Source organism: Myotis lucifugus, unplaced genomic scaffold, assembly GCF_000147115.1.
Source record: "Myotis lucifugus unplaced genomic scaffold, Myoluc2.0 scaffold_112, whole genome shotgun sequence".
NCBI lineage: Eukaryota > Metazoa > Chordata > Mammalia > Chiroptera > Vespertilionidae > Myotis > Myotis lucifugus.
This window is the reverse complement of record NW_005871160.1, coordinates 3,571,206-3,591,593: the sequence shown is the minus strand read 5'-3', so window position 1 is coordinate 3,591,593 and position 20,388 is coordinate 3,571,206. Positions and strand designations below refer to the sequence as shown.

At 40.4% G+C, this 20,388-nt stretch overlaps 1 protein-coding gene across 2 annotated transcripts in view; it reads left to right on the top strand.

Moving 5' to 3' along the window:
• The first annotated feature begins 614 nt into the window (after positions 1-614).
• Positions 615-20,388, top strand: part of LOC102418990 (cytosolic beta-glucosidase) — a 116,263-nt gene continuing 96,489 nt past the window's right edge. For both annotated transcript variants that reach the window (XM_023757747.1, XM_006093276.2), the window contains exon 1: positions 615-773. In XM_023757747.1, the coding sequence (XP_023613515.1) occupies positions 692-773 (82 nt within the window). In that variant the 5' untranslated portion in view covers positions 615-691. The remainder of the gene's footprint in view (positions 774-20,388) is intronic.

The window sequence follows — 20,388 nt, the reverse complement described above, 5'->3', positions numbered from 1 at the left end:
TGCCAGCCTGGTCGCCCCCAACTCCCCTCCCCTGCTGTCCCGATCACCCCACACTGCCCTCCCTTGCCAGCCATCTTGTGGCAGCCATCTTTGACCACATGGGAGCAGCCATCTTGTATGTTGGAGTGATGGCCAATTTGTATATTACTCTTTTATTAGATAGGATATGGTTCTGTATTATCCATGGTTTTAAATATCTACTGGGGATCTTGGAACATATCCCCATCAAATAAGGGCGGGGGTGGGGGGAAGGGCTTGCTACTGTACTAGAAGAAACAGTTGAAAATAGTTACCTCTAAGAAGTAGGGATTAGGAATTGGGAGGAATTGCTTAAGGGAAAATTCTAGTAGGATTATGTGGCTTTAAAAAACAATGTCCATGTATTTCATGAAAAGGCAAAGGATCAGATGAATGGGTGACCCACCAAAGCAGGGACTAGGTCAGCACCCAAGCTGATCCAAGTTCGTTAAGAATCAGGGAGTGCCTGGAGAGAAAAGTCCAAATGCTCACCTGGTACAAAGTGCCTGGCATTTTATCAAGTCACTTTAATCTTTAATCTGTCCCCTTGCTCATTTGCATACACAGTGGCTCTCTGTGACCCTTGTCAGGGGTGAGAGTTTACTTACTATTTGCACAATTGCTGGGCTGCTCTGCCAATAGGCCACCGTGCTCCTGTGGGCTGAGTGTCCAGATGGCCAGCTGTCTCCCTGGAACCATGGCTTTCCCTGCGGGATTTGGATGGGGGGCAGCCACCGCGGCTTATCAAGTGGAAGGTAGGAGACGTTCCTTTCCCTTGGCTAGGGCTGAGATGAGTTACTTCTTGTGGGTTCTGTGTGTCTAGGGAAAAGGATGGGGTGAGAAAAAGAAGGAAATGGATTGCAGAGTCTATAACTATATAAATGGACTGTGCCCCCTTGCATGCAGAAGAGGCTCACATTCCATGGTCCTTTCCTGAGGCACAAGGGGGACAGTGGGAGAGCTGAGCACCAAGCTGCAGCTGTATTTTTGGTCCGTCCAACCTTACCTCTCACATCAGTTTACATTGGACCAGCTGCTTTTGGCATTGGTCATTGGTTTCTTGAACACATTTGCCCCAAACACCCCTAAAAATAACAATGTTTCCTATTGACTGGAATAATATTAGGTAACTAAATAGGCTGGCCCTCCAGGAATGAAAGCAAGACAACCTTGGTTAGTTTCCTTGTCAGGAGAGAGGTCAGACAGACCAAAGGCGTGGTCAGAGAGAGGAGTAGAAGGAGAGCTGAATGAAGTGAATGGAATCAGGTTCTAGCAGCAGCAAGAATGGCAACAATGGGGTCTGGAGCCAGACCCCCTAGACTTGGGGGTCTATCTCTACATTTTTTTTTAAATTAAATTTATTGGGGTGGCATTGGTTAATAAAATTATATAGGTTTCAAGTATACAATTTTATGATATATCATCTGTATATTTCATTGTGTGCATACCACCCAAAATCGAATTTTCTTCTATCACCATCTGTCTGACCCTCTTCACCCTTTACTACCCTCTCACCCCTCTTTCCTCTGGGAACCAGCATACTGTTGTCTGTGTCTATGAAGTTTTATTTGTTTGTTTTTCTTGTTTGTTCATTTGTTGTTTTTAGTTTTATGTGCCACATATGAGTGAAATCATATGGTTTCTTAACTTTTTCTGTCTGACTTATTTCACTTAACATGATAGTCTCAAGGTCCATCCATGTTGTCACAAATAGCAGTATTTTTTTCTTTTCTTATGGCTGAGTAGTATTCCATAGTATATATGTACCATGTCTTCTTTATCCAATCATCTATCCAACGTCACTCCAGTTATTTAAATGTGTTGGCCCCCGTGAACAATGCTGCAATGAACATAGGGGTGCATATGTCTTTGTGAATAAATATTTTCATTTTTTTTTCTGGCAGGTACTTAGAAGAGGGGTTGCTGGCTCATATAGTAACTCTATTCTTAATTTTTTGAGAAGCCTCCACTATTTCTACATTTTACCAGCTCAGTGTTACTTTGGGCAAGTTACTCAACTTCTCTGTGCCTCCTCATCTGTAAGCTGGAGATAACTATAATGTTGCTGTGAGTTAACTAAGATGATGTATATTAGCTGCTTGGGGCTGAGTAAATGCTCAGTGCATGGCATTTACTACATTTAGTGGGATCACAAAGGGATTACTGAGAACGACTCACTGTAGGATTCTACAGTTAAATTGATAGGAATATCCAGTTATATAAGACAAGATGGTGGGTTTTGGGTACCAGTTTCTAGGTCCTGCTTGCTGAGGCCTCAGGAATAATGACATTGCTTGTCCATTCTGAGGTCCTCTCCTCACAGGGTCTCAGTATCTCAGTGTCACTGCACCAATTTCTTCTTCTGGAGGCCATTTGTCCCCTGCTCTTTTGTGCTGGCCACAGCCTGATTTTAAGGTCTTTATTTGTGTTCTCACACTGCTCTTGTGCTGTTTACTCTCTATCAATAGCTTTCAGGGCGGGGAACTTGATCCAATGTGACTGCTCTCTTTGTTAAACTCACACAATGACTTCTATATGTTTGCTTGTTTCCCACCTCTTACCTTCCCTCTTGTGCTGGGTCTGAATCCCAGTTCAATCACTTACTAGCTGAGTGACTCTGGGCAAATAACATAGTTGTCTCAGTTTCCTTATTTGTAGAATTAGGGAAATGGTCATGCCCACCTTCTAGGTTTGTTCTATAATTAAACTAGTTGGCATATGTAAATGGACCACAAGCGTGCCTGGTACATAGTACCCAAAAATAACAGCAATAACACTATTAATAATACTGGTGCTATTACTATAAGTGAAAATAGTATTATTATTGTTGTTATTTTTCCTGGCTGGATTCTCTCCTACTCTGTAGCGACAGGTAAGTTACTTTTCTGCTCTGTTTAATGAAGATGCCCATTTCTACTTTGGATAGCACATTAGAATATGCCCCCTCCTTGCTCATTCTACCAGCAGCTGCTGGGAGAGTTGCTATTTAAATACCCTGTCCCCATTGCCCAGACCACATGTGCAGGCCGTCAACATGTGGCTTTGTTAAATCCATGTGGCCCGGGGTTTAGGAGCTGAGGCCACCCTGTCACTTTTTGATTTTTGAGAATCTGAACTGCAGGGCCTCCTTGGCCTCTGAAAGTCTGCAGAGCCATTGGAGATTCCAGATACTCAGCCAAATGGAGGACTGAACGTGAAGTGTGCTTGTTAAGAAAAGAAAACTAATGTTTCCGTGATTTGTTATAACGATGTGTTATAAGACATTACCGTGTATCTCTTTCCACTGATGTTCAAAACACAATTGTCTGTGTAGCTTTCTTTGTTTTCAGATATCCTCTCGAGAGCCCTGAGTTATAATTCTCAGACTCCACCACCTCCCCACTCACCTGTATGCATGTACCGCACCCCTGCACAGAAATGGAGCTACTGGGGCTCTGTTGTTTGGGAGACAAGGTGGTGTCAGGGTCCCTACAGGCAGGGCTGACTGAAGGGCAGGACAGTAGCTTCTGATCACTGGATCTCCTAACATACTGTCTCCTTGGTTGCATATTTCACCAGACCCCTGGCTCTTCCTTCTTCCTGACCTTGTTCATTTCCTTTCTGCCGCCACTCATGACCTCCCTGTTTAGGGTTTTAAAGATGAGTTTAATGTCACGTTTATTATATGAGAGTTGGCTGTGTGGTGCCTCACGTCTTTTGGAGGAAAGCACAATCTAAACCTAATAAATATTAAACAAGTGGTATAAGCAGGAGGAAAATGATGTGTTTTAGGTGGGTTGTAAAGAACGTTGTAAAACCTGTAAAAATGTATTTGTTAGATGAAGAGGCAGGGGATAAAATGCAGATAATCATCGTTTTACAGCAGTGAGTCTCATGTAATATTTCAAAGCACAGAAACATTTCCAGGACTGTTAACCCTTTGGGAAGATGACTTGCTTCTGTTCCTGCCTGGAGGGAATAGGAGGCACAAACAGCAGGTAGCTCAGTGGCATTTTATTTACGTTCTCCTGGTAAGCCGTGGAGGAGTGTGAAAATGACATTTAAAACCCAACAGTACAGCCCTCGCTGGCTTATAACTCCCAGTGGTTTCAGGGAGGGCTCCTTAAGGGTGAATGTACTTTGCAAACTCCCACAAACCCTCAACAAAGTCTAAACTACTCCTTTAAGGCCTCCTGGTGGGATCTGGGTTTGTGGTTCCTGAGGAGGCAAAGGCCTCAGTTTTATGAATATCATTATTCATCTCAATACTGCACTGGATACCAAGATAATGCTCGAGTTTGATTTAACTTTGACTTTGCCCTTATGTTGGCAGAAATTGGGGCTGGCATCAAACTTTGGCCACTTATCTGCCTTGGTGTGTTGAAGGTGAAATTCTATAGTTGAGAAATTTGGGGTTAATTTTGCACTAAAAATATTGGAGAAGAAACAGGACAGCTGAATTAGTTGGCTTTAGGTACAGTTTGTGGTGCTTCTATCAAGGCTGTTTCTTCTCTGGTACCTTTAAAAAATGCAATTGGTCCACACAAACCCAAGCTAGAGGCATACTTAATCTACCTGCCATAGCTGTTAGCACAGATCTTATACTTATTTATTTTATTTTTATTGATTTCAGAGAGGAAAGGAGAGAGAGAGAGAGAGAGAAATATCAATGATGAGAGAGAATAATTGATCGGCTGCCTACTCCCCACCGCCCCCCACTGGGGATCGAGCCCACAACCTGAGCATGTGCCCTTGACCGGAATCGAACCCAGGGCCCTTCAGTCCACAGACTGACGCTCTGTCCACTGAACCAAACCAGCTAGGGCTGGTCCCATACTTCTTTAGACCACTTCCTGTTTGCTTTCTCCATTCAACCAGTTTGGGCTGTGTATCTTGTTTCCTATATTCTGCTAAGCCCTTTGGATTAAACATCCTTGTTTGGGACCTGACCTTTGGGCCATCCTAGGTGGCCTTCTAGAACAGGACTCACCTATTCTTTGTCTGGGCCACTTACGAAAGAAGGAGGGAAAGCAAGCATGGTGCACAGGGAAAAAGAAAGAAGAGGGATGAACACTTTTCCTTAAAATTTCTCATAGCTTAAACGTTGATGTGACGGAAACCACTCTCATTTCTTTCCTCCAGTTTCAAATTTGAGATCCATAAAAATCTCAAATATTGCCTCCCCTTTTTTATCGTACAGTGAAATTATATGGGCATCATTGATAGAGAATGGGCTTATGCAGGAATGATATTCGATATTTATCAACTGATATGATTACCAATCAGATGTCATCCACAGACAATAGGTGTAGACTAGATTGACACCTGCATTGATTAATGAGAGTGGATGCCAACTGTCAACAACTGCTATGGACCAGGCTGGTGCGCATATAACTAATCAGTGTGGGTGTCAGCTATAAACAACCATTGGGGCCACACTTTTATATGCTGTTTGAATTTGAGTGGAGTACCTCTGGGGTATTCCAACTCTGTTTGTGGACTACTGGAGAGTTAAGTGACTTACCTTCTCCAAGCCTCAGATTTCTCACCTGCAATATTCCTAATGCTGATCCCTTTTTTTTTCTCAAAATGTCATTGGATGAATATTGGAGAACTTTTTCTTACATTTTTGTGTTTTTTTGAAATTTCATTCCCTCAGCTTTTTCTTCCAGGTTACTAATTTGGACTTTAGCTTCATTCATTCTATTTTTTTTCAACCCCTCTATTGAATATTTAATGGTGACCCTCATAATTTTAGGTTTTAGGAACTCATGCTTACTCTTTGATTGCTTCATTTTTAGGAAGCCATGTTTTGTTTTCTGGATGTAGTCACCCTTCAAATATTCTTAAGAATGCTAGTTTAAAAAATTAAGTTCTCTTTTTATAATTCCTTTTTTTCTGACATTACTTTGAGATCTTTGGGTTATTTGTTTATTTTTGTCTTTACCTTTCATGTTATTTGTTTTTGGCGAATGTATGGCCATCCTTAAGTGCCTGTTCATGCTCGTGAATGAAAGAATAGGTGGATTGCTGTCCATAAGAGAGGTAAGCTTCCTTTGAAGTTAGATAATTCTATTTAATGGAAACAGGGCTCACTCTAGAACAAGATGTCAACCTCAAAGGCTAACACGGGCCAAATAAACAAGGTTTAAGTTTATGTGGGCCACAAAAAAACAAAAGCTTCAATTTTCATAGACATGTAGGTTTATTTTGATAGAGACATGAATGCAAAGGGCTGAAATAAATGAGTAATCATTAATATAAAATAATAGAACATTTTAATAAACATTAATATTTTTTCTTGAACATTAACTTACAAGACACTGAATAACTGCACAAATTAATAAGCGTAATGCAAATAAATCTATTTTTCTTGTTCTCTGAAAGCAAAATATTTCCTGTTGCGCACACCAAACAAGTCAGTACAAGACTAATGACGTGGCAATCGGCTGCTAAAATATTTACTGCTAGTATTAGTGGTAAGAAATGGTGCGCCTGCGCGTAAGGTGGTCCGTAAGGGAAATGAATGCAACACGATTATAGTAATCAGTCATTAGCAAATGTTGTAGTTCATTAATAACAATTATGTATAATAGGGTATTATAAAAATTAAGTTACAAAATTTTTATTAAAATGTTTCTTACATACTGTTATATTGGCTGGGCCACAAAAATATTCGTTGTGGGCCATGACTTTGACATGCTTGCTCTAGAAGAAGCAGGATTTTGTGTAAGTGGGTTGGAATCTATTGAAAGGTAGTGTCCTCATAAAGGACAATGTGTGTGAGGGGAGGATACCAAGATTTAGACTCCAATAACTGCCATATGGTGAGGACTTTAAGGAAGGATGTGTATGCTTTTTGCTTTATGTTTGTTTGTTTTTCTCCACTGCCCTTCAAGTTCATGTTTAGCTCTAGAGTATGACTTTTCTTGACCAGCTCATACGCTTCTACCCTTTTTAGGAATCCTTTCCAGTCACTTTTATTAAGCATTTCTTGAGACTTGAACATGGGGTAAAGGCAGCACTGACTGCTCTGTTTATAGCAGAGGTGGGGAACCTTTTTCCTGCCAAGGGACATTTGGATATTTATAACATCATTCACAGGCCATACAAATTATCGACTTAAAAATTAGCCTGCTATTTTGGTCAAACATTTAATTAACTCACCCCTAATTCCTTGGTAGGGCCAGACCAAATGATTTTTCAGGCCTTATAAAACCCTGGGGCTGCACGTTCCCCACCCCCCTGGTTCATGAGGAGAGGAGCCAATCGGCCAGCAGTAGGATAAGACAGATAACCTTTGTGTTAATTACTGCAATGGTTGCTCTGAGGCCTGTTCTGCTCTCATCATTGTTCCACCCACAGATTCCCTAGGGCAGCAACCTTTCCGACCTCAAGGACCACCAGTGGTCTGAGGACCACCAAGACCGCTGCCCTAGGGGACTCCTTATCAGCCATCTCCAGTGTGTGAGTTTATGTTGTAGTTCTTTGTTTTAGTTTCTCAGACAATTCAGTCCTATTTTTTTCAATTATCTAGAAATTACTTAGTAAATATGATAGTCTATTAGAACTTTTTGTTTTCAGCTCTGTTGTGGGTTCTTTTCTAAAAAAATATTGTTGTTTCTATTGGGGATGTGAGAGGGGAAGAAATATGTATACTCCACTCCTCATCTTGAACTGGAAGTCTTTATTAATATGCATTGATATATGAAAGTGCTCCATAGACCAGGAAATATTATTGAAAGTTAACAGAGGAATTTGCCCTTATCCTCTTACCATTATCACCCTCCTCATCATCTTTAACACATCCAACCTGTAGATCTGAATTTTCTTGCCCTAGGCTTTTAGAAGATAGGTAACATGGAATTTCAGACAACCACACAAAAGAAAGTGAGATATTCAATGAGAGGAAAGCCACAGTGAAGGAGGGCTACTGTGACCAAGAGGGAAGGTGTGTCTAGGCATCTGCTTCTGAGGTCAGCTCCTCCAGGCCATCTTCACTTTCCATTATGTCTTACCTCCCTTTATTCTCAATACACGAATTCTCCATGTTCCAGATTTTCCAGTTTTTCTGTTGGCTTCAAGAGCAGTGCTGAAAGGTATCTACTGCCAGCACTGTAATTTTATGTCGGTCATTTATCAGTAAGGGTCTCCCTGCTGTTTGTTCTTTTGTATCAGTAAAGTTGTGAGGACAGAATGGATATTAATCACATATGTTTAGAGAAAAACAAAATGATTGTATTATAAAAGTAAGATAATTGTGGAACATTAAAAACATATAAACAAGGAAGAAGTAAAATTTAAAAATTAACTAGAGAGGAACTTTCAAATTTTGAGTACGTACTTTCATTCTTTATACACTCACAGACTTTCAGGCACACATATGATTTTATTTATTTGCTAGAGGCCTGGTGCACAAATTTTGTGCATGGGTGAGGTCCCTAGGCCTGGCTGGTGATCAGGCCAATCGGAACCTTCTGGCTGCTGGCTGGAGCCTTCCCTTCCTCAGCCCCTCCCCCCGGCCGGCCCTGCCTTCCTGCCGTACGGGGCCTGCTGGACGGGGGGGGGGGGGGGGGGGGGGGGGGGATGAGGGGAAGTTGGCTGGCCATGGGAGTTTGGCTGTGAGAGCACACTGACCACCAGGGGGCAGCTCCTGCATTGAGTGTCTTCCCCCTGGTGGTCAGTGCACATCATAGCGACCAGTTGTTCCGGTTGTTCTGGTAGTTCCAGCATTCTCATTGTTTAGGCTTTTATATATATATAGATTTTTTCATCCTAATAGGAACATTCTGTAAATGGTTTTGGTTTCTTTAAGATACGTATAAATATCTCGTTAAGCTATAACATGTCTGCATCTTTTCTACTCTTCTGGTGTCCTTTCTCCCTTATCTATCTGTGTATAGTTGCACATGTCAGTCAATATATTTAACCTTGTAAAACAAGAACAAATCTGCTGCTTCTCAATGATTTGTATGGATTGAAGGTTCTATATATCGTCCTACATATTTGTACATGACTTTTTTTTGTCATCACTAATTTCATCGGTTAAACTAGGACATTTGTCTATTTGGATGAATATGTGGTGATATTATACTGGAAAACAAACGGCATTACTTGTGCTGTTCCTTCCTGGGCCTGCCCATCTGGTAGGGATTGCTTTCCAGGTAAGTTCACTGTTGCACAAGGTTGAGTGATTCTTTAAAAATTATTATACTGTCACACAATGCCCAAGCCAGAAATATAGACTCTTGTTAGACTTTTCCTCTTATTCTCTCTTTATTTAACCATCTAATTTTTATTCTGTATTCTCTAAAACTCTTGATTGCATCCCTCCTCACCATTACTATTACCTTTCCCTTAGTTCTGAAACTCACCATTCCTAAAGTTCCTTTAAGTCTTCTTAAAGTCTGCTTCCCTCCCCTCTACTCTGCTCCAACCTTTCCGGCATATTGCTGCTAGCATGGTCTTCAAAAATTCTGACCACATCATTGTAGTTTTTGAGAGATAGCATGAGCCTTGAAATCAAACAGACTAGGTTTGAACCCTGACTCCTCCACTTACCAATGAGTTGTGTGATCTTGGGAGATATCTGAGCTTTGTATGCCTCAGTTTCCTCATTTGTAAAATGGGAAAGTAACACTGCCTATCTCAGGGTTGTTATAAATATTAAATTTGTTTGTGAACATCAACTGCCTAGAATAGTGGTGGGCAAACTATATGGGTTCAAATATACATGCTAACAATTAATTAAAAAATGCAGTGTCTTCTACAGAATACTTTTTGATCTTCTTGCATGGCATTAATAAAAAACATTTCTGCCCAATTGCCGGCTTGATCCCTAGTGCGAGGTGTGCAGGAGGTAGCCAATCAATGATTCTTTCTCATCATTGATGTTTCTATCTCTCTCCCTCTCATTTCTTCTCTGAAGTCAATAAAAAGTATATATATTAAAAAAAACAACAACACCTCTGTGTTTTACCTCTGACTTCATCCCTAATGTATCTCTTGCTTCTTCTTCATTTTTACCTTATTCTTTGACCAAAGTGACATGCATATGATTGTTTAAATGTGCCATGACCTTCTGATGCCATCGCACACACCGTTCCCTCTGATTGCATACCTGGCTATTGGCATGAGCAGAGACCAGCAGGGGACAGAGATCCAGGCCACGTAACTCCCAGACTACATCTTCTCCTAATCCAACATACTTTCTCTTTCATATTCATCTTTTATGCCACTCTCCTGAGTGTGTTCCTATGAGCATGGTAGAGGTACTGGGGGCTGGTGTGTTCCTGTGAGCTTGGTGAAGGTGCTAGGTGATGGTGATGAGGTGGGGTAAAGGGAACCCCCAAAGCAGCATTTAGTACATGTGAAAAATCTATTCTTATATTAAACTAGTGACCCAGTGCACGAATTCATGCATATTGAAAGAAAATTAATTAGAAGAAATATTTTAATATCACTATTCACCCTTTCTCTATAATAGAAGTGTCAACCAAATTCACAATTGACAATGACAGGTCAAAACACATGTGTGTGATTGGCGCCAGTGAGAACTTTATATATATAGATCAACTTGTTTAATTAGACCTGCTTTCTGATTTAGCTAAACTTTTTCCAGCCCAGTGAAGCACCCCAACTTCTCTTTCAGATAATTGTCAGCAACACAGCAGTAAATATCAACATGAAGCAGATTATTATTGTAGATCACGCAGGGAGAACAAAGGGTAAAATATTTAACTGCAGCAGTGTTTGACTATATTCTGTGCAGTGAGAAAACCTGAAGTCATTTTCAAGGTCCACCATTTCTTACTTCTTTTCAGTTGGGTGAAGTAGCTAAGCTTTCTAAATCTCAGTTTTCCAGCTAATGAAAAGAAAATAGGATTCCACTGAATCTTCTATCTACCTACTCCAGGACTTCTGTGAGGATCAAATAAGATGAGGCACGGGAAAATGCTTAAAGTGTAAAATGTTTCCACCTGGCTATAAAGCAAGTTGTGTTCCTGGGTTGAAGAAACTGCAAGGAGGCTAGTTGCTAGGGAGAGGAAGCCGGGCGTTGCTATGTGACATCATTACCCAGTGCCCACAGCGACCATTTCTGGGCTGGGCTGGGCTGTGGGCTGCATTTTGCGCCATGGGGTCTTGGCATCATTGGCTACAATGGTCATTTCGGGGTGGTGGCGGGGCTGTTCCCACTTGGGGGAAGCTGAGTGTTGCTTTGTCGGTGCCAGGTCCCTGGTGCTGTTTCTTTGTAAATGGCCAATGTGTGTCATGGCAGCTCCTGCGTTGAGTGTCTGCCCCATGGTGGTCAGTGCGCATCATAGCGACCGTTTGGACAGTTGGAGGGACACTTAGCATATTAGCTTTCATATATATAGATTTTTGGAAAAACATGGATACTATGGCTTTTTACTTGGGGGCATTTGGGTGTAACTCCAGGCTCCTAAAGATGACTATTATCATGAAAGGTGCTGATATGGATATTGTAGCTGAGAGTTGGTATTTCAGAGTCATGGGTGGTCACCATGGCAGCAGCTGGGGTTCTGTTGTTTCCTTCTGCTGTGCTACATGGGCCTCTGTTTGAGGTGCCCTGAACCAGCTGAGCAGATCTAGGCTGGCTTTGGACCTTTCTCAAGGTGCCTGCTCTTCTTTTCATTAGTGTGAATAATCAGGGTTTGATTGTAAAGTATGCCCGGGCCAAACACAAGGGTTTTTAAAATTGTCTGCTGTTTTAGATTATCCAGGCCACTGATCCCCCTTCCTTAGCATGGATAATTGAGAGTGGACTGGGCTGAAGAATGTTAAGCAGAACCAATTGACAAAATAAATGAGATTTTTAAAATCCTTTACATTTTAATAATAAGAAAAAACTCCAACTTGGTTGACTACTTCTTCTTTTTTTTTTTTTAATCTAAAAGGGCCCAATTTATATTTTGAAACTGTAAATGTATTTTGTTGTTAAGTTGATCCAAAGTAGGAATACATTTTCTATGATGCAACCATTTACAACCTATTTAAAATGTATACCAATTACAATGTGTACTTAATAGAGGTAGGGGAGAATTTTAAATATAGATGAGAGGTTGGCCAGTTTCACATTCAATGTCAGATCTTCTCATAACCATGTTTATGTTTCAACTAGGTAGCAGGAAGAGAGTGGGAGTCACTTCAAATTCTGAAAATCTCTCTCTTGATAGTGGGGGCTATAAGTCTTTGCCCCTAATGAGCAATCATCATGGAGAGAAGAGCATTTTTTAATGTTTGCATATGATTAACAGGATCCTGATTCCTGGGAATATCCAAGCTCATTCTCTTCTCATTTTCATCCTCTCATCTTTCCTCATGCACGCCTTAGGGAGAAATGTATTTACATGTCACTTGACTGGGAATTTAGAGGACATTTTCTCTAAGGAACAATCTTATAAATAGGGATAGGTGTCACTGAATACCCTTCAGTGTGTAATGAAATAAATAGATTTTGGGAGGTTGGCTTGGGAATTTAGAACATATTGTAAGAGGCAATGATGAGTTTCTGGGCAGTTGATTCATAAGTAAGGTTTTGAAACATTATCCATTTTTACATTGGGAATTACCAAGCTAAAGCTTAAGGTTCCCCCCAACACCCATGAACAATCATTTAAATATAGGCTTTGAGACTTGGGAGAAAAAGTGCATTATGTACTCTAAAAACAATAATCTTACTTTGGAGTCATTGTAGTCCATCATACAGATGCATACTTGGGGATGTTTGAAAGAGTAACATTTTCTCGTGATGGTCTATTACATCATATATCTTATACATTATTATCCAGGCACAGGTAGGGCTGCCCATCGGCCTCTCTGTAACAGAGTGAGGGAGACTGAGACTGCTTCACAAGGTGAAATGTTATAAAAGGTCTTTGGCCTTGCCTACGGTGTTCAGGTAAGGTACAGGAAATGGTCTGTATCCCTGTTGTATTGGGAGGCCTTGGTTCTCTGGCATGAATTAATAATTAAATTCAATTAAATGAATGTTTATTTGAATTACTACTATGTAGGTCATCCTTGTTAGATATTTATTTACTGTAGATAATGGATCCTGATGGTATAAAAAAGTAAATAATATGGTCATTTGAATCCAATATTCTAGTGAGGGAGACTATGATATGATGTAACAATTCTAACAGTAGACAGACAAAATGCTATTGGAGAGTAGGTGGGAGGGTGGGGATACAAGAATAGGGGGTTATTGTATAGGCATCAAAGTTGGGCTTTTAAGAAGTTTGTTATGTTTTGTTTTCAGGGAAAGACATAAGGAAGGGCATATTATCGAGGAAACATTTTGAGCCAAGGCACAAAAGTATGAATATTCCTGCTGTATTCGCAGAATGGTAGGCAAATGGTTTAGAATTCTAATACTTTAAAATGTATTAGAATCATCTGGAGTTCTTGTTCAAATATAGATTTTGGGGCATCATAACATATAGCAGTGTTTACAGATGGGGCTCAGGAATTTACTTTTTTTTTTTTTTTACAAAAGCTCTGTGTGATTGTGCTGTAGCTTGCTCATGCTTTGAGAAAGCCTGCCACAGGCAATGTTTTCTGATGATAGGGTGACTGACAGGATTTGAAGCTGGAAAGATAGAATAGGTCCATGGTATTATGTGGAATAGGTTCTTGGTAGCCATAAAATATTCTTAAGCAAAGAGAATAATACAATCAGATCTGTATATTAGAGTTTACCTGCAGTGTGGAGAATGCAGTGAAAGATAGAGACGTGGAGGCTAGGGAACAGTTGTTGGGCAATTGCAGATGATGCATATGATGATTAAGACCTGCATTTGGTTGAAGGGGACAGAAGGGAGAAAAAGCCTTAAGAGATATCTTAAGAGAACCAGAAGGATGTGTTCATGAAAACAATGTAGGGAATGAAGGAACTAGGAGAAGACTAAGTTGACTCTTGTGGTTATAACTTAGGTAACTGTCTGGCTGACGGTTCTATGAATAGAAATCAAATATTCTGGAGATGGAGCAGGTTTGGAGTTGGTGTGACTAGGTTCAGTTTAGTTTGCTATTCCCTTAGGATATTTAAGTGGGAATGCCTTGGAGGTAACTAGAAAATCCTATATCCATTTCTGGTTGAATTTGCTGGTAGTAACCCATTTATATCTGATAGTACAAGTCATAATGGAAGAGAATGCTTTAATTAGGGCCCTAGAGGTAATGAAAGAGGAGCAATAGTTGCAAATTCTGAATCGAAAAGACTCAGAAGGAACCCACGTGAAATCAACATTCTTTCAGAATATTAGAATAACTAGAACGGTCTTTAGAAACCTTTCTGTCCAGTGATTTGAAAACATTTTTTTAATGTAGAAGATCTAGGTTTTCAAGGAAAATATAACTCAGATGTGTAATAAAACAGATTCAGATGGAGCCTCTCTGGTTGGGGCAAGGAAGGGAGGACCTGTGCCTATCCGCCCAGCATTTCCCTCTTTATCGATTGTTCCCCACATGACAATTCTTGACTCCTCTCCGGGGAAGATGGTTTTACAACATCACCATCTATGTACATTCATTATTTTATGGAGGCCAGAGAGATGAATTGACATGCTCAGTAGCAACACAGGGGGAATGTGATGTGAAAGGCTCTTAAGAAACAAAGTAACAAAGGGCAACATGGAACCCATAGCCAAAACAAGTGGGGCAGAAAATGCGTGGTTTCAAGGGAGGGGTTAATTCCGAGTAGTGACATTCATGGAAGGAATGGCAGGGGTGCTTAATTTTAGAGGCTAAGAAAACATTTAGGGATTCTGTTTCTTGTCCATCTAAAAGTCAAAGCTAAAGGTTTGTGCTGGGTTGGACAAAGAAAGTGAGTCTCTCCAACTTCTACAAAGTGGAAGCAGTTGTCACATGTATTGCATCCCAATTATTGCTCGACCCCAGCCAAATTCCCCTGGAAGTGGAACTTTAAAGATGGGGTAAGCTGGAGAATCAGAGTGAAGGGCAGAGTAGCTTTCCTTTCCATGTGGGAGGGGTTACAGAGGGGCAACTTGCTTGGGTGGTGATGGATGTCTTCATAACTTGTCTTAAAGTTATATTTGCAAAGTCAGCATGCTCTGCTTATTAGAATGCATATGCATATTTATTTAAGGAGGCTGTTTCAGGGGGTTTGTTGATGGAAGACTCCTCTATTCTGCCAGTTGGCATACAGTAGATATGATTGGTAGCTACCAGTCAGTCTTTAACATGAAAAGTACAGAAAACTCTGTATTCAGGGAGTTGTTTTGAGACATCAGCAGAAATCTGCCAAGACTGAAGGCTGACCCAGTGAATCCTGGGGGACCTTGAGGAAAGTCAATTCATTTATGCATCAAAGGAATCTCAAATTATTCTAAATGGCGTTTGCTGCTCAGAGGGTTCGGCTCTTGAATTAGCAAGCTGCAGCAAGTTCCAAGCTGGTGTTCTTTCTTAGAAAAATGCTTATGGGATATAAATCTTTTAAAAGTGCATCTCATTGTACCAATTGTTTCCTTTAGGAAAAAAAAGCCCATCAGGTTGTTATTAAGTGGTCTATTTAATAGTGTCAATAAATTCCAGAATTGGAGACTGGGTATTGTTATCTCGGATGTTTTAATGGTCCCCATTGTCTAAGTTACTTGGCTTTGGCTTGTTTGACCTTTGTTTGTTTTAAGGGCTTGGAAAAATTTCCCCAACTTCACAAGAGTTGATATAGTGGTTCTTCATATACCGGATACAAATATCAAAAATATTTGAATTAACAGTATTTGAATGATTGGACCCCATTGATACAAACAAAGTGAAATAGATATTTGCAAATTATAGACGAATCAAAAAACTCAAGTAAAAATTGATATTTTTTTTTACAAAAAAGCCTTATGACATTTATTAATTTAAGTTTAATTATAACTATGTAATAATTATTCAGAAAAAGGATTGGAAGATTATGCTGCAAAATATTAATACATAGTGGTAATATAATCTAGTAGGTATTGCCACCTACTAACTACTGGATTAGGAAAAAAGACTTTTAATTTGACGTTAACAAGCAATTGGTCTTGGTGTTGATACTTAACCTCTTTATAACTTACTTCCCTCAGGTGAATAACATCTACCTTTTGGGGGTTATTGGGGGTAGTACATAAAGTCATCTGGCAATCTCTTAGCAGAGGACCTATAATTTTTTTTAAAGAACTCAATACATGTTAGTCCTTATTGTCATTATCCTCACCACCCTTATGACTACCACCACCATCATCATCATCACTGTCATGTTCGGGAAGCCAATTCCAGCATGTCATAATTGCAAGAGTTTCATCGAAAGGTTGATGGAACTTGGGGACTCAACAAGGGCTGAATCACATATGTTATCACCTGTTGGGAATGGCTGATGGCATTTCCCCAAACCTGAAAAGGAATGATTGTTTGCTGTCAGACAGCTCAGGGCATCTTAATCTACATGTTATTGCCTCCTACTGGCCAAACACCTGAACAACCTTAGGCTAATTCTCCCCATTCTGACAATGCTTCTGTATATGAAACCCTGACCCTTTGAAGTGTATATCTCTGCCTAGCCTCAGGACAATTTGTGTTAATAAAAAGCATGAGGTCCTGAGACAAGGAGATCTTGGTTTCTTAAGCTAGGCTCCTCTGACCCCCAAATGCCTTTCAAAATTATATTTCATCTCTGGACTCTTGCTTAAGTTACACACAGCCCCTTTTCCAGATTGCTGAACCCTTCTTAATGCTGGAACAAGAACCCCGGCAGTCATGGCCATCAGGTGTCTCCAAGAAGCAGATGCCAGGATTGTATTGAACACACAAGTTTATTAAGGAAAATGCCCATGAAAGAACCTGTAATGGGAACCAGAAGAGGCTGGGATACAGACATGATGAGCGAAGGAGAGAGGAAAAGAAGAAGGGAAGCTTGAGAGAAGCATTTAGTCTGTGGTGACCCACAGTCACCTGTCAAGAGTCTCACAGCTTCCAGGGATCAGGGTGTCATAGTGGCTTTGTCATACTCGACATTGCCTGGGACCAGCCCGGGGAAGTGTGGCCTCAATGCAAACCCCAGCACAAGTAATGGATTTCGGGGTTCAGCAGTTGGGGTCTGCAGCCGGTTATGCCCTTTGAGGTTGGGTGTTTGCAAGTGTGTTCTTAAGTGTCTCACAGTTGTGAGTGAAGCTACAAAAATCTTCTCATTATTTTGGCATTTTATTAATCTTGTTCTATTTAATCTGCATTACTTTAACATTTGGGAGAAGAGGTAAAAATAAAAGATTTCAAAATATATTCTTTTTTCTTGGTTAACCCAAACTGTTTGAGACTTGCCCGGATCTCACAGTAATCCCCAGCTTTTCTCTTTACTTAAACATGTGGGTGCAGCTGTGCCATTACTTCCCTGAAAAGTTTTATTCTTTTGATCCTACTTTAATTTCTAGTTAGAAACTTGATTTGATTAAAGAGTAAAAGTTTAAGTGTTCGTAACAGGATTCAATTAAAATAGGTCATTCTTGGGGCTCTGAAAATTGTCACTGGCCTTTGGGCAAATTGGAACAAAAGTTATAAAATTCAATTGGATGCATCCCAACATTTAACATCTTTAAGGAGGACGTTTTGCCTAATAGATTCAATTTAGGAATATTTAGTGTAGGTCATCAGCTTCAGCACCTAACAAATGCATTTGTCTGTTTGGTTCTCCCTTTAGTTATAGCTAAGATCAGGACACCTGAACTCTAATGTACAGAACAAACAATTTGTGGTGGGACCTTGAAGAAAGTCAATTAGTTTCTGTGACTTTACCAGTAGGTTAAAAAGGAGATTGCAATATTGGTGAATAATGTGCTTAGAGATGTTTGCATAAAAGATGCTTTGTCATTGTAAAGTATTATTGAATATTTATGGTCTACCAGACTGAGCCAAATGGCCCAGAGGAAAAAAACAGTCAGATTTATGTAAACCTTGTTCAGTGTCCCAGATACTTCAGGGTGGGTGTTCTATATAAGAACGAATAAATCAATTCTATAAACATTATTTTAAATTTGGACGGTCCATCAATATTATCTGGGGTGTTAGCCAATGTGCCTGACCTATGACATTGAAATAAAATGTCTGCCTCCAGGTAACTATTTCAATCTTAGAAATATTTTTAAAGCCAGAGGCATTGACAGCAATGAATGTTTTCTTAGTTTGATGTCTGCAAAGAAATGTAAATTGGGTCTTTACCTAAAGGCTGCAAGAAATCATCTCTCATCCATGGGTTGCTCTGAGGATTCCCAGACTGACATCATGCACCTTATGCTTCTTTTAAAAAATATTTTTATTGATTTCAGAGAGGAAGAAATATTTTTATTAATTTCAGAGAGGAAGGGAAGGGAGAGAGAGATAGAAACATTGATGAAAGAGAAACATCAACATCAATCAGCTGTCTTCTGCACGCCCCCTTCTGGGGATCAGCCAGAAACCTAGCCATGTGCCCTGACCATGTGCCCTGACCAGGAATTAAACCATGACCTCCTGGTTCATAGCTCAACCTCCTGGTTCATAGGTCAACCCTCAACCACTGAGCCACTCTGGCTGGGCCTCTTATACTTCTTTCCCCGCCCCCCCCATTTTTTTTAAAGTATTTTACTCACTGCACATTAGTTTCCTATCACTTTATTGTGAGAAATCTGAGCCTCAGAGTAATAATAATAAAAAAACATTAGCCATCAACACTGCTCAGGAACTTAATGGACTTCCCTGCACCATACAATGCAGATGTGTTGGCACGTAAATAGTGATAGAAGATAAGAGGCACAGAAGCGATTTGCTTGGATTGGGTCACTGCTTAATCCAAATGGGTTCAGCTCGAGAATTCATGAAACGTGACAGCGGGCCAAGAGAAGCTTGCTGTGACATTTCAGATTCCCCTGCCTCTTCTAATTAACCATTTCAAGTACAACAAAATGTAGATCCCATACAGGCACGTAAGATCCACAGGTTCCCAGTGTGGACCTGTCTCTGGAGATGGATGGCTCTGCTGTCCTCCAGTGATGGACTCTGACTCAGTAATACCTCAAGCTGGGCTTTTAATTTATGTGACACATTGATTCTGAGCACAGTTTTCTAAAAGACAAAGACTACGGCACTGTTGCCTTATGACATAGACTGTCATTAAATGCATTTGGGTATAGTGCATAAATCTAAATACACCTTAGCAAGTCTCATGAGATAATTGAAAATATATAAAAAATACATATAGAAAAAGCTTGCTATCATGGGAATGCAAAGATTAATACCAATAACAATCATAGCTGCCTTTTAAAACAACTATTATTGGCCACCATGCCAGAGATTTTACACACGTTCTATATAATTACCCCGTTTTTATAGATGAGGACACAGACTTAAAGGAGTTTAGTTGCCCAGGGTGAATTAGTACATGGGAATTCTATAAATTTTTTAATTGCAGAAAAAAAAATAAAACCCCACATTCCTGATTAGGCAGGTTGCCAGGAATGCTTGCCCTATTTGTCGGCGGGCTCAGAATTCTCTACCTGTAAATATCTGGATATGACCCGCCTCTCTGCAGGTCAAGACCTCCTGGTTTGTCCATCCCCAGATCTTCTCACTTCTCTCGGGAATTGGGGACGAGGGTTCAAACCCCAGAGCCCTGCCGCAGTACCTGCATGTGTGATCCCTGACTGTGGTTGGTCTGATGGAAGAAAGATCCAGCTGAGGGTGAAGCCTGTGCTTTTCATGTGTCAAGAAAGGATGTCATGAGCCCATTTTCACGAATGCCAGGTTTAGATAGGAATCCTAGGAAACATATCAAAACGGAATTCATTAAAATAAGGCATTTGAATTTAACTGGTGGGCAGAATTGATTTACCTGGCCCAATTCATAGAACAGATTTAGGGAACCCACTTTTTGGTTTAGTTGTGGTGTACAATAAAAACCTGTGATTTAGAGTCGATACGAAAATCAAATTAGTATTTCTAAAATTCTTGGGTTCATTTGCTTCTGGAATCAGACCAGGCAAATTCCCAGGAGTCATGGTTTCTTGGAGTATTTAATGTCCCACATGAGGTCACTAGGAAGTAGCTGATGCATCGCATGGGCCTCTCTGTAATTTTCCTGCAGCAGAGGGAGGAAAGAGTTAATGGATGTAAGAGCTGCAGAGGGTGTTTCTTCTGGGCAACAGCAGTGTGAAGGCAGGGTGTCTTTTGCATTTTAAGCACTGCTGTTTGATCTCTAGTCTCATAGTTATGTAATTAGAAAACTTTGTTATTATTTCAAGGGAAACAGAAAAAAGGCCTCTGAGAAAAGTACTGGCCCCTAAGGGACAGCTTTGACAGTGCATTTTGTCCAGGAGCCCTGACCTCCTGCCCCAAAGCTCTGATACAGGAAGA